The sequence below is a fragment of the Grampus griseus genome, assembly GCF_964374135.1.
Source record: "Grampus griseus genome assembly, chromosome: 1".
Classification (NCBI taxonomy): Eukaryota; Metazoa; Chordata; class Mammalia; order Artiodactyla; family Delphinidae; genus Grampus; species Grampus griseus.
This window is the reverse complement of record NC_139017.1, coordinates 177,650,839-177,663,972: the sequence shown is the minus strand read 5'-3', so window position 1 is coordinate 177,663,972 and position 13,134 is coordinate 177,650,839. Positions and strand designations below refer to the sequence as shown.

Genomic DNA, 13,134 nt, shown 5'->3' with positions numbered 1-13,134 from the left:
CTAAACTGCAAAAAAAAAAGAGCTACTGTATTAAGACTTAGGAAAAAAGGCAGAGTAACATTACTTAAAAAAAAAGGGTATGTTTACATTTAATTTGGGCTACCAGGAGTTTATTTTATTTTATTTAAATTTTTTTTTGCCAATGGTGCCAAGTAATGTGAATGCTGATATTGCTTAAAAAAATTAAGTTACTTTTGCTAAACAGATAATCATGAGATGAATCAGTATATAGCTTAACACCATCCACTCACTCCAACAAAGAACACTTAGAACGGTCAAAACCTGACAAAAGAAATAGGATGAAAAGTAGAAAAATGACTCGTGTTTTCATATCTCCTGTTGGAAATCAGAAAATGTAATAAAAATTGCACAAAAAATAACTACAAATTAAAAGAATGCAAACTGGTCTCGTAGGGATGTCATGGTATATGATTACTATTTCCACATAACGAGGAACCAAAGAAATCTGATGCTTTTAACAACTCAACTACTGATGTTAAATCGAGAGAATAAAGTTCGCATTTGCTGATGCCAGTTTAAAATCCCCAGGTTAAGTTTCAGGACCAGTTGGTGTAAAGCTGAGAGACTAGTTTTTTTCCCCCTTGGTTCTGGCTGCCAACTGTAAGTGAAAACTCAAGGCTTGTTGTGAAGCCTAAACATATTCACAAATCAGCTTTTAAACTGGTGTCTTAGAAGGAAGGTAGATACAAAAAGGTTGTGGTAACAACTGGGGTCAGTGCTCTTGGTGCCTTTTCTATAATTGTACTTGTTTTTTAATTACTTCCTTTCACTGCCAACCTCGAATTACTGTACAGTATACGTCTTACTGCTTGTGATCAGCTGTGATGACAGTGACAGCCCCACAACTAGCAGCCACCTGTACATTTGTAAACTGACCTGACTCAATTTTGTCTTTAAATGTGTGGGTTATGTTGCAGCTGTTGCAGTCCCCCAAATACCTATTATTTTACACAATTTGACCTATAGGAGGACACTTACAAACACACAGTTGCATTCATCAACGGGAAGAGAACGTGAAAGCCAGCTCTTTCAGAATATCCTTTATTAATACTGAATTTGGGTATGTTTATTCCATCTTGGTACAAATAACCGATCTTTTGACAAGAGTAATGACCTCAGTGGATTTGCTTTAACGCTCATTTTTTTTTTAATGTTTCACATGCTACATTATTAGCTGAGTAAGTTAGAAAATCTGAAAGATAAGGACTGACATAGAATTAGGAGCGTTCTTATGGAGGGCATAGAAGTAGGTTCGAAACCTACCCGTGTAACCTACCAGTACAACTGTGACTCCCAGGTGAGGTACAAATGCACTTCCACTGAAACGAAGCATTTCTGACCGCTTTTTCTCGGTTGTGAATCTTAATTTTTGAATATAAGATGATAGGTAAACGCAGCTTTCTTGGATAATCTAAATTCCCAAGTGCCAGGAGTAGGATTTCATTATAAAATTAATAGCTAATCTTATTCTGTCTCCTGAAGATTTAATTGCTATTCTTGTTACCCATTTGAAATCAGCTGTACTGTGTGAACGAAATCGAGACAATAACTAGAACCCCTCTCTGGCTGCACGGTCGCTTATGGCAGTTCCACACAGTAGTTGGCGCCCAATGGGGGGTCCCTGAGACTTGCATGTAAAACTAGTCTAGATGTCTTCTTTTTTGTAAGTTTTATTTTTGTAACTGTGCATGTAAAGCATCATTGAATCAATGGATCTGTTGAAGAACTCAGCTGCTGGAAACCATGCAAAATGTTTTGAATTGCCCTTAAAATATGGAAAATGTTTTCTGAATGCTTTATATTCTTTCTGCTGTAAATTAAAAATGAAGAAAATTTCCCCATACTATGTGTATTTTGCTTTAAACTCAACTGATATTGAAATCCAAGGTGATCAGCACGTTTCACACCATACGAAATCATTTCAAATATTTCCTTCTATCCCGATACAGTGTCTTGACCGCGAACGTTACATAGTTTCAGATCTGTACAGGAAAGAAAAAGTTTCTCACTGGAGCCACTGTTCCTAAAACAGTTACTTGTCAACTATCTTCTCAGGCATCGCTCAACCTATCAGTCATTTGATTAAGGGCAGTTATTGGAGAGATAAAGACACCGATCTGAATTCACCTTTTCAGTTAAAACCCTTTGCAGTTTTTTAAAAGGCACTTTTCAGCTGACTACTACTACCAGCCTTCCTTTCCAAGAGCTCCGTCATCAGTCTCATTCCCTTTCACTGCAGAGCCTCATCTTTTGTCTCCCTAGTGGTCCCTCTTCCATCTAATCCATCCCACTGCTGCTGCCAGAGAAGTTTTGCGTGATAGAGCTCCCAGATCCGTGAGGCCTTGATGGTTTCTACAACCCACTGCACTGAAATGACATTTGCCTTTCTTGCTTATCTTCAATCTTTATTCGGCCTTATTTTCACCTATGCCCCAACCTGCACACCCTGGTTGGTCTGTTCAAACCATGTCCATGTCCACTGTTTCTTTGTTCATGATGTTTGTTCCTCCCATGCCTGGAAAGTTCTCTTTTTAGTTACTTAACCCAACTCAAATCTAACCTCCTCTGTGACACTCTCTTGTTTATTCTAATATACACTAACATTTCCCTTTTCAAATTATGCCATTTAGAGTTGGAAAAGACAGTTTGGTGTTTATTTTCATTTCTCATCTGATCTGCCAGTTGACTTACTGGTGTTCTGTGGTGTTTTGTTTGTTTAATGTAGGAGTTGTCGATGTTGATAGGAATACTTTCAGTAACAACTTAAAGACCTTGCACAGTAACTCACTGCATTCAGATTTTTGCCTCAGCCTCAACCCGAAATCAAAAGTTGAGGACCTACTCTGTGCTTGGGGGTCCGGAAATACAGAAACGTAGAAAGTACAGTCCCTCATGTCAAGGCTCCCATAAACAGATAATAAGATCTGTGCAGTGAAAAATATACGTGTCACAAATGAACACACGAAGAGAGGGAACCTAATCCAATCAACGCCTGTGACAAATACCCTGAATGAACTTCCCCCCTCATTTTGACAAGTTTCTTGGGAAAATATGGCGGTCTCCAGGACCACCGGGTTAATGCGGCACGTTCAGCGGAAGCCCATGGGCTGTCTCCAGTACTGTCAGGGCCAGAGAAATGACCCACGGGCCCAGAATAACGTAAAACGTCCCCACCTTCATTTATCTGCACAGTCCCTTTTCAGAGCCTAATGCACCACGTGCCTCAGCGTCCGTACCGGCGGCGGCAAGGACATGGAGCTGCAGCCCAGAGACCTGCCTCAGCGATCTGCGGGGACCCCCCCCGCCCGAGACGCCCCGCCCCTTCCGGCGCGCCCCCTCGCGCCCGCGCGCGCCCCGCCCACACGTCGGCCCATCCCGGTGACGTCACCGTCCCCGCGCCGCCCCGCCCAGGTCTCAGGTCTCAGGTCTCCTGTCCCGCTGCGCCGGTCCGCCGATCCTCGCCCGCTGCCGCCGCTGCCAAAATGTGAGTGACACGGCGCGACGCGGAGCGGCCTCGGCCCCGGATGGCGGCGCCCCGCTGCTGGGACCCCCCCGCCCGGCCCGGTTCCCGTCCGCCGCCTCTCGGACGCTGGCGCAGGCCGCGCGGGCCTTCGCGGGGGGCTCCCGAGGCTTGGGGGCGGGTGGAGGCCCCGGGGGTGCGGACTGCAGACGGGCCAGATCGGTCCCGCGGCGCCGCCGGCCGCGCCGGAGGGCGCCGCGGCCGGCGGGCGGACGCGGAAGGGGTGAGGGCGGGGCGGCCGGGGTTTTCCGGAGGTAGGGAGAGCCGCCCCCGCCCCTCCGCTTCCCCTTTTCCCCTCCTCCCCCCCCCCCCCCAAGTTCCCTAAGGGGAGCTGTGACCACTGCCCTCGTCCTGCAGAGCCTGCTCGCTGCCTGGTGCCTGGGCTGGGCTCCGGAAGTTGCAAGGGAAAAGACCTGGGCCCTGTGTGAAGGCACCTGCAGTCAGAGTGGAGTCTGGCGCAGAGCTGTGCGCCTCCGCTCTCTTTTTAAGCAGAAGCATTCTTGTACTTGAAAACGTGGAGTTTCCCGTGGTAACATTCCCAGAACGCTAAGTGTCAAGATTCACCAGGACCCTGTGTCCCCTCTCCAACCTGCTCATTCCTCACCTACAGAGGAGGAAGGAATGGGTGCTTTTGCAGAGTTCCTTCCAGGAACTAGGGCCACCCCTCTGGAGTGTTCCTGCTTGAGGCTGCTGTTCCAGTAGATCGCGGTGGTTAAAACTGAGATCCGTAGAATTATACAGAACCTGGTCTAAACACAGGCTCCACTGCAGCCAGCGCTGTGGACTTTCTAAACCTTACTTTACTCATCTTTGAAAAGAGGTTAATAGTAGTGTCCCTCTCAAAGAGTTTTGAGGATTAAATGAGAAAATGCTTGGAGAAAATGCACCAGTACATGGCCCTTTGCTATTATCGATCAGACAATAAACTCTCTGAGGGCAGGGGTGGGATCTGCTGCTTCCCTGGTCTTTGACGCATGGTAGGTATAAAATAACTGTCGGTTGAATCAGTGAATCAGTGGCCGTTGTATGCAAGACACGGGGAAGAGACCTCTAAGACACAGGAGTCTGTGATCTATTAGAGAAGGCAAGGCTATATAGTTCTATATCTGAAAAACCAAAGCATTGCCAAGTCATGGACGCAATTAGGACTTCAAAGCCAGAGTGGTCAAAAAAGATCTGTCCGGGGGAAAAATAAAGAATTCGATGAGGATTTTAAAAGAAGTACCTCTTAAGAGAGGGAGCATTGCTTCATCTTACCTTTCCCACTGACGCCCCCTCAACCCCACATCCTGGTGTTTCTGACTCTGTTTCTCTAACTGAATCTATTTCTCCATACTGGAAAAAGGGCATTCTATAATTGTTCATAACTATGAAGACCATTCTTGACACAGTGAAAAGCTCAGAAGAGTACTGAGTGCCTTTAAGTAGGTGTAGGTCTTAAAACAAGTAATAAAAAATGGGAAAGCAGAGTTTACCTATCTTAGGATCAGGTCCTTCAGTGATACAAAGGAGATGCTGTTAAACCTTCACTTCAGACCTTGGTCCCTTTGAACACGTGGGTGAATCTTTAAAGTTATAGAGGAATTAGAAGAGGTGTCATTTGGACCTCTGTTCGTTGATGCAGGAAGGATTTTCTTTTTCTGCTTTAGTTCTGAAATTCCTAACACTGAGGCTTCTCCAGTACATCTTCATACTTACAGAAGTGTGTTCGGAATCCTAATTTACTCATGCTTGTGTCTTTACATGTTTCAGGACTACAAGCGCACCTGCAGGGTCAAGCGCTGCCTCTGGCGGTAGTAGAAGACTTCAGCAGACACAAAATCAAGTGGATGAGGTATTGCCCGGAAGTGCTGTAAACATGAATCATAAGCCAACATGGGAACACTCTGGGAATAGCTCTGTTTAGAAAAAGGATCGTAAAAGTGTGAATGTAAAGTAAATTTTGACTGTCATAAACGTAAAAAAATTTTGTCCCCTACTGTTTTGCAAGCCCTTACCTAAGCTTCTGAGAAGTCATGTCCTACTGGTTTCAAGCTTGTTTTCCTGTGACCGAATCACATACCTAAAGTACAGGCTCTCCTCTCTGAGAACATTCCTTCAAGAATCACTTTGTAATGTATATTTTGCCACAATAAATAAAAAATTAGAGAAGAAAAAAGAACCACTTTATAAAATAATAGAATTTTAAGGATTAGGCCTATAGATTGCGCAAGCCAGGACCAATCCTTCTGACCAGATTTTTCATCAAAATTCTTTCTCCAGTAGTGTGACGTACTAGTTACCCAGCCCAGCAAGTCTCTGTAGATTGTTGCCTATCGACATGCAGAAGGCAGGTGCTGGGAAACTTCTCTAGCCCAACAGATCTGTATCTGTGGAATTCTTGAGTTAGAAGACCCTCAGAGCATCTTTTGTTCTGCCCTATATATGCAGACCTACAATGGAAAATTGTTTGAGAAATTCAAGCTAGTATTAATATCTCCATAGTCCTAAAAGCCATCACTGCTGAACAAGGATATCTTGGTCTTTCTGCATTTAACTGCCTTAAAAAGCAGAGTTAAACTAATATTAGATTCTGTTGTTAAATCATATGGTAATATTTTGGTCTGAAGGTTTTGTTTATGACCTTAATTGTGAAATTTTTACATTTTCATGCTGAGAAACCCATTCTAATTCCATCCTACATGAAACTTCTGTTAACTTATGAAATCAAATTGGGTCCTTTTTCTTTACTGAAGAGAGTTGTTTTGTTTTGTTTTAGATTGAGGTAAAATTTACATAACACACAATTAACCATTTTAAAGAGTACAGTTCGGGGTATTTGGTATATTCACAGTGTTATACAACCATTCCCTCTGTCTAGTTTCAGTTTTTTTCTCTATCCCTGAAGAACACCCTGTATGCATTTAGTAATCACTCCCCATTCCCCCTTGCTCCCGAATGGTGGCCTCTAATTGGCTTTCTGTTGCTCTGGTTGTGCCTGTTCTGGATATATCATATAAAAGGGATACAGTACGTGGCCTTTTGTGTCTGGCTTCTTTCACTTAGCATCACATGTTCTACAAAGTTGTAGCGTTTATCAGTACATCATTTTTGTGGCTGAGTAGTATTCCACTGCACATGGATACCTCAATTTGTTTATCCATTCATCTGTTGGTGTATTTTTGAGTTTCCACCTTTTGGCTGTTATGAACAGTGTTGCTATAAACGTTTGCATATAAGTTTATATGTGTACACCTGTTTTCATTTCTCGGTTATGGGTCTAGGAGTAGAATTGCTGGATCGTATAGTAATACTATGTTTAACTTTTTTTTTTCTTTTTTTTTTTTGCGGTACGCGGACCTCTCACTGTTGTGGCCTCTCGTGTTGCGGAGCACAGGCTCCGGACGGGCAGGCTCAGCGGCCATGGCTCACAGGCCCAGCCGCTCCGCGGCATGTGGGATCTTCCCGGACCGGGGCACGAACCCGCGTCCCCTGCATCGGCAGGCGGACTCCCAACCACTGCGCCACCAGGGAAGCCCTAGTGTGTTTAACTCTTTGAGGAACTGCCAGACTCTTCCATGTACTACTGTACACTCCCACTAGCCATGTCCAAGAGTTCCTGTTCTTCCACATCATCACCAACACTTGTTATTTTCCATTTTTTTGGTTATAGCCATCCTGATGAGTATGCGTTAGTAACTCATCGTGGTTTTGGTTTGCATTTCCTAATGACCAATGATGTTGAATATATTTTCATGTGCTTGTTGGCCGTTCGTATATATTCTTTGTAGAAATGTCTGTTCAAGTCCATTGCCAATTCTTTAATTGGGTGGTCTGTTTCTGGTGTTGGTTGATAAGAATTCTTTATATATTCTGGATATTAAACCTTTGTCAGATACATGATTTGCAAATATTTTCTTACATCTTGTGGATTGTCTTTTCACAGCCATGACAACAATGTCTTTTGATGCACAAAAGGTTTTAATTTTTATGAAGTCCAATTTATCTATTTTTTCTCTTGTTGCTCTTGCTTTTGGTGTCAAATCCATGGCCAAATTCAAAATTGTAAGGATTTACTCTTACGTTTTCTTCTAAGAGGTTTATAGTTTTAGCTGTATACTCAGATCATTGATCCATTTTGAGTTAATTTTTGCATTTGGGGTAAGGTAAGGGTCCAGCTTCATGAAGTGACTGTCCAGTTGTCCCAGCACCAAGTTTTGAAATTGGAAAGTGTGACTCCTCCAATTTTGTTTTTCTTTTTCAATACTGTTTTGGGTATTCAGGGCCCCTTGGAATTCCATATGAATTTGAGGATTGGTTTTTCCCTTTCTGCAAAAAAAAAACCAAGCCATTGGAATTTTGATAGAGATTGTGTTGAATCTATACATATGTACATCACTTGGGGGAGTACTGCCCTCTTAAAAATATTAAGTCTTTCAATCTATGAACATGGGATGTTTTCCCATTTCATTAGGTCTCATTCCTTTCAGCAGTGTTTCACAGTTTTCAGTGTGCAAGTCTTTGGCCTCCTTGGTTTAATTTATCGCTAGGTATTTTATTCTTTTGGGTGTTATCGTATGGAATTGTTTTCTTAATCTCCCTTTCATTGCTAGTGTATGGAAGCACGCTCATTTATGGCTATTGAGCTTGTACCCTAAAACTTTACTGTTTGTTTACTAACTTTAGTAGGGTTTTTTGGTAGATACTTTGGTATTTTCTGTACATGGAAACATCTGCAAATAGAGATCACTTTACTTCTTTTCTAATTTGGATGCCTTTTATTTCTTTTTCTTACCTAATTTCTCTGGCCAGAGCTTCCAGTACAATGTTGAACAACAGTGGTGAAGGTGGGCCTCCTTGTCTTTCACCATTGAGCATGGATGTTAGTTGTGGGTTTTTCCATAGATGCCCTTTACTATGTTAAGGAAGTTCCCTTCTATTCCTAGTTTGCTGCGTGTTTTTAACTTGAAAGTGTGAGCCCTTTTTTCTTTTTTTTGAATGGAAGTTTGGCTCAAAGTAGTAAAGTGCTGACCTGAAAAAAAAAATGCCGGTAAATTTCACTGAGGAGTTTTGTTCTTCACTCCTTTACGTGTAACTGAGCGTGATCATATTCGTCAGGTGGTGGACATCATGAGGGTCAACGTGGATAAGGTGTTGGAAAGAGATCAGAAGCTCTCTGAGTTGGATGACCGTGCAGACGCACTGCAGGCAGGAGCCTCCCAATTTGAAACGAGTGCTGCCAAGCTGAAGAGAAAATACTGGTGGAAGAATTGCAAGGTAGTTCGCTTTTAACTGGTCTTTACATTAAGTCACCCTCTGTAGTCTCAGGGTAGACAGAGGCTACACATATTGAACTTTCATGAATCTTGAGTTTGCCTTCCCTCGCGTGGAAGTGTGGATTGACTCTGAATCGAAAACACTGACTGCATATCCTCTTCCTGTCCCCACAACTGGGAATTCTCCATGTTCTGGGGCCGACCTTCAGAAGCATGTAGAACAGGAGCATCCCAAATCAATCGTAGACCTAAGCCCCTTCCAGCCCTCCACCCCAGCAGAGCCCTGCACACAGGTTGACGGGAGAGGGCTGGACAGGTGGTCAGTTTCCACGTGGCTGTGAATGGCTCCAGTGTCAAAGGGAAGAGCCACTCGAAAGCCACAGTGTGCTCCACAGAAGAGCAGGAAGCAGCCGCGCAAGGAGCATGGCCCAAAGCAGAGGTTACACAGCTGCGAAAGAAATGTGCTGCGATCAGATCCCTTCCTGGGTTGGAAGTGACACTTTCTGACGTATGGGACAGGCTTAGTAGCCCTTCTTTAGGTGGAAGACAGGTATACACAAAGGCCTATGTAGGGACCACAGATCATTTGAACATGTTATAAAAAGCAGATAAGTAACTTCCAGGCCCTAATTGAGAACATTAAGTTTAGGCTTTAAAAATTATGAATATTTCAGATGGTGGTGCACCTTTATTTCTCCTTCTGTGACTAGAACGATATTATATGATACTCTTCAGTAAGCACGTTAATCTCTAGTTTTGAATATGAAATGGACGTATGTGTCGTTACAGATGTGGGCAATAGGGATCAGCGTTGTCGTCATCATCATTGTCATCATCATTGGTGAGTTCCCTGCTCCAGACTCCTTGCAGAAGCCTCCTCTGCTCACAATTGACTGCATATACAGGAACTCCAAATAAAAGTTCCCTCGGAGATGTTAGTTTATCCCAAAGGTTTTTGTTTTCATTATTAAGTGTTTTAAGTACTTGGGTGCTGAGTCTGAAATTTTCCGATATAAACAGTAATCCTTTGACGTTAGAGAAAATTTACTCATTTCCACTGAATGAGTGGAAGTAAGTTTTCTCTCTGAATATATTTTCATCAGAGGTTTCCTTTTATGAGAAATAGTGTAGTCTAGTGATTAAAAGCATGGACTACCTGTGATCCACCTTAGCTCCACCATTCAGTTGTGTGGCCTTGGGCAAGTAATTTAATATCTCTGAACCTCAGTTTCCTCATTTATAAAATGGGGATAATAATAGTACCTACCTCACATGTTTGTTATGAGGACAAAGCTGTTAATATATAAAAGGTGCTTAGGATGGTGCCTGGCATATAATAATAATAGTTATATAAAGAAATATATATACACACAACTATCATTATTATTATTATGCTCATTACTACTGCTACTGTGTACAATATTGGAACAGCCCATTGCCATTCATAGCCCAGTACGTGAGAACTATTTAAAGAAATATATCTTGGATCCTTTTTTAGACAGCCTCCTCTAGCCTTCCAAAAAATGTAGAAAAGCCACTAATAGGAAATTGGACAGAAATTGAATTTCTGTTCACACTTAGACTGCAGTGTTTGATGTTTATTCTGTATTTGCACTGAACGACTAAACTGTTGTTTTTCCACTTTTTGCATCTCCCCTGCTTATTAGTGTGGAGTGTTTCTTCCTGAAGAACCAGTGAAACTCCAGCCTGCTGTTCAAGAAACCTCTTCAAGAGTTTTGATTTAGAACCTGCTATATTATCAAGCTTACCTACTGTTATATCTAAAACGATTATTTTCTGTTAGTGACTGTAAAGTTTGTTTTCTAGGAAATGTGCCTTTGTTTTGTAATATGCACTCCAAACTAGAGGTGTAGTCAGCCCAGCCCCCATTTTGCACAGTGCCTTTTCAAATTTACATATGGGCTGATGAAGAAGACTTCTTAAGTTGCAGAGTGTAATAACCTAGCAGTAATGTTGTCTGATTAACTGCCAGTGATTCCAGTTAAGGAAATTTGTTCCAAGTTAGCTGTCCTAGTCATATGACATTACCCTCATTTTAAACCTTTGGGTAGTCAGATTCCAATTTGTGCCTTCCAGAAAGAACACTACTGCCTAACACAAATACAGACTGTGCCTTATTTTGCTATTTTTCTGATTCCCTTTAAGAGAACTCTCTACTGTTTATAAACACTGCTGACTCTTTGGCTGTATTTAAAACAAGATGCTGGTAAAGAGTTTTTGCTCCTGCGTTAGATATGAAGATGTTTACTTTCTTGTTACTGTTATGTATCACTTGCTAAAATTATTGTTTTAATCAGAAATAATAACCTCGTTAAAACATTTTTATAGAACTGTGGCTGTGACCAAAGTTTCTGTTTTGCCAAAAAGTTAAATCCCAGTCAGATGTCAAGTCTGTTCCTGGTAGATAAGTTCAGAAAAGTGACCAGTGGGACTCAAGGTGCCCTTCAGAATTAAAATTGTAATATTGTGTGTGAACCTCTGACATCCTGGCAGGCCTTTCTTGCCCTTGAAAGGCTGTAGGTCTTGCGACTCTCCTTCCGACCCAGCATTTTTCCTGGGGGTTAGAGAAGGTTTGAGCTCAACTGACCATCTCATTCCTGTAGACAGAGTTTTACCCAGCCATTTGCAGATTATCAGCTGTAGACTCCAATATGTTTCTAATAATTATGTGACCAACAGTTCTGTAGTCTTCAAGTGAGACCATCTGTGAACTGGTCATTTTCTGGCCCAGTTCCCACGGACGATAGCTTTTTGGGGTTTGTTTCCTATTTTGATCCATAGTCCACTTCCTAAATCTGCCTTCTAAATTATGCTCTCGATTAGGCATTGGTCAGGGGGAACGAGTTTTTACAGAGGATAGCTAACCAGAGACACTTTCTTTCTTTGATGTCACAGACTGCATAAGATGCTGCTTTGGGAATAGCTGTTGTCATCTGAGAGGCTTTTGTTGTGTACGTCAGACTTTGGACATCAGGGTGTGTGGCTTAAGGACAGGAATTCAGGTAGGAATGAAAACAGACGAGGCAGTGAGGGGGAAAGGAGTCTTACCGCCCTGTGGCTCACCGTTAGCGGAATATTCTAAAATTCTTGTTCACACACTAGTTTGTGACTTACAAAGCAACAGTTAAGGTGCACCAGGACCCAGGTTCCATTTCTGTAATATCTGTTCCCCTGATATCAGTGAAATGGTGTGAAGTTGAAAATATGCCTTGCAGTGTGCCCACCTGGGAAGAAGGGAGCAGCTGTCAGTGTTGGGACGTTGGCCCACCCTCGGCTCAGGTCTCCGGCCGGGTCGACTCTGAATCCTCGGTGCTCTCTCCTTGGCCTCGATGCTCAGTCCCACGTAACCCACTGGCTGCTGCGTTAACCCAGGAATACTTCGCCTATATCTGTGCATTTAGCTGGGAAGTCGCCCACTATAACAAACTGAATAAAGTGTTTATAAACATAACTCAGTGCTTGTGTTGCTTGTAGGGTTGCTGCTCAACCCGCGTCGCCCTTACAGACCCCAAGTCCCCTTCCTCTCTTGCTCTCTCACCAGTCCCCTCCCTGAGGACTCTGAGTTCCTTGCATACCACTCCCCATGTGAAAAGTGCTTTTCAGTAGAGGAGATGAGTGGGAAACTGGCTTTCTTATGATTCCTAAAACGTTCAGAATTTGGCTTTTGAGTTTCTTAAATATATGGTCTTTCAGAAGTGACTAGTATAGAGCCGGCCGGTATGTGCTGGACGAGGTCGCTGCCCACGTGGGGCGTGGGAAGATGACTTGGGTGGGAGAGGGACGCCTCTTGTTTTCATTCTGCATATCTTTCCCCTTGAATGTACTTCCACTCTTACTCTGCGAGCCCTAGGGAACAATATACTATGGGTGGAAGGAGACTTGCGTATGTTCACAGTAAAATGCCAGTTTTCAGTAGAATCCTGCGATAAGCAGGTTGACGTTTTTCCATTGCCTCGGATAGACAGTCACTGCTTTTCTTGTCTGGCGTGCGACTGCGTCCCTGGGAAAGCAGTAAGTGTGGAATCGTGCCTTTTGTTCGGGAGCATGATATAATGAAATGCGTGTGAACTTTCGGTGCCATTTTCAAAGGAGAATCTACCCTAAAGCGGTTCCTCCTTCTCTGCTTCTCCCTTAAATGTCAGGGTTCCTTGGGGGCTTCTGTTTCCATTCTACTTACCCTCCCCAGGCAATCTTATCTGTGTTCATGATCCCTCTATTCATTCATCTGCTGATGAGGCCTGGCCTATTGCACGTAAGCCTCTCAAACGCAGCGTTCACCAGAAGGAAACATCCCCTGCCCCGTGCCCCTCCTCCGAT

The 13,134-nt window shown here is 43.1% G+C and overlaps 2 protein-coding genes across 2 annotated transcripts in view; both read left to right on the top strand.

Annotated features, from left to right (window-relative positions):
• CAMTA1 (calmodulin binding transcription activator 1) overlaps positions 1 to 1,864 on the top strand; it is an 895,524-nt gene extending 893,660 nt beyond the window's left edge. Inside the window, 1 exon segment of the mRNA XM_082665985.1 lies at positions 1 to 1,864. This exon segment is cut by the window's left edge and continues 1,392 nt beyond it. The gene's annotated coding sequence lies outside the window, so the exon portion shown is untranslated.
• A 1,366-nt stretch (positions 1,865 to 3,230) lies between these two features.
• VAMP3 (vesicle associated membrane protein 3) lies at positions 3,231 to 12,268 on the top strand (the record flags this gene model as incomplete). Its single annotated transcript, XM_082677189.1, has 5 exons — positions 3,231 to 3,505; positions 5,294 to 5,375; positions 8,639 to 8,797; positions 9,586 to 9,637; positions 10,464 to 12,268. 5 exons carry the CDS (start codon positions 3,231 to 3,233, stop codon positions 10,481 to 10,483), a joined length of 588 nt encoding a protein of 195 aa, XP_082533315.1. The 3' UTR covers positions 10,484 to 12,268.
• Between the last annotated feature and the right edge of the window lie 866 nt (positions 12,269 to 13,134).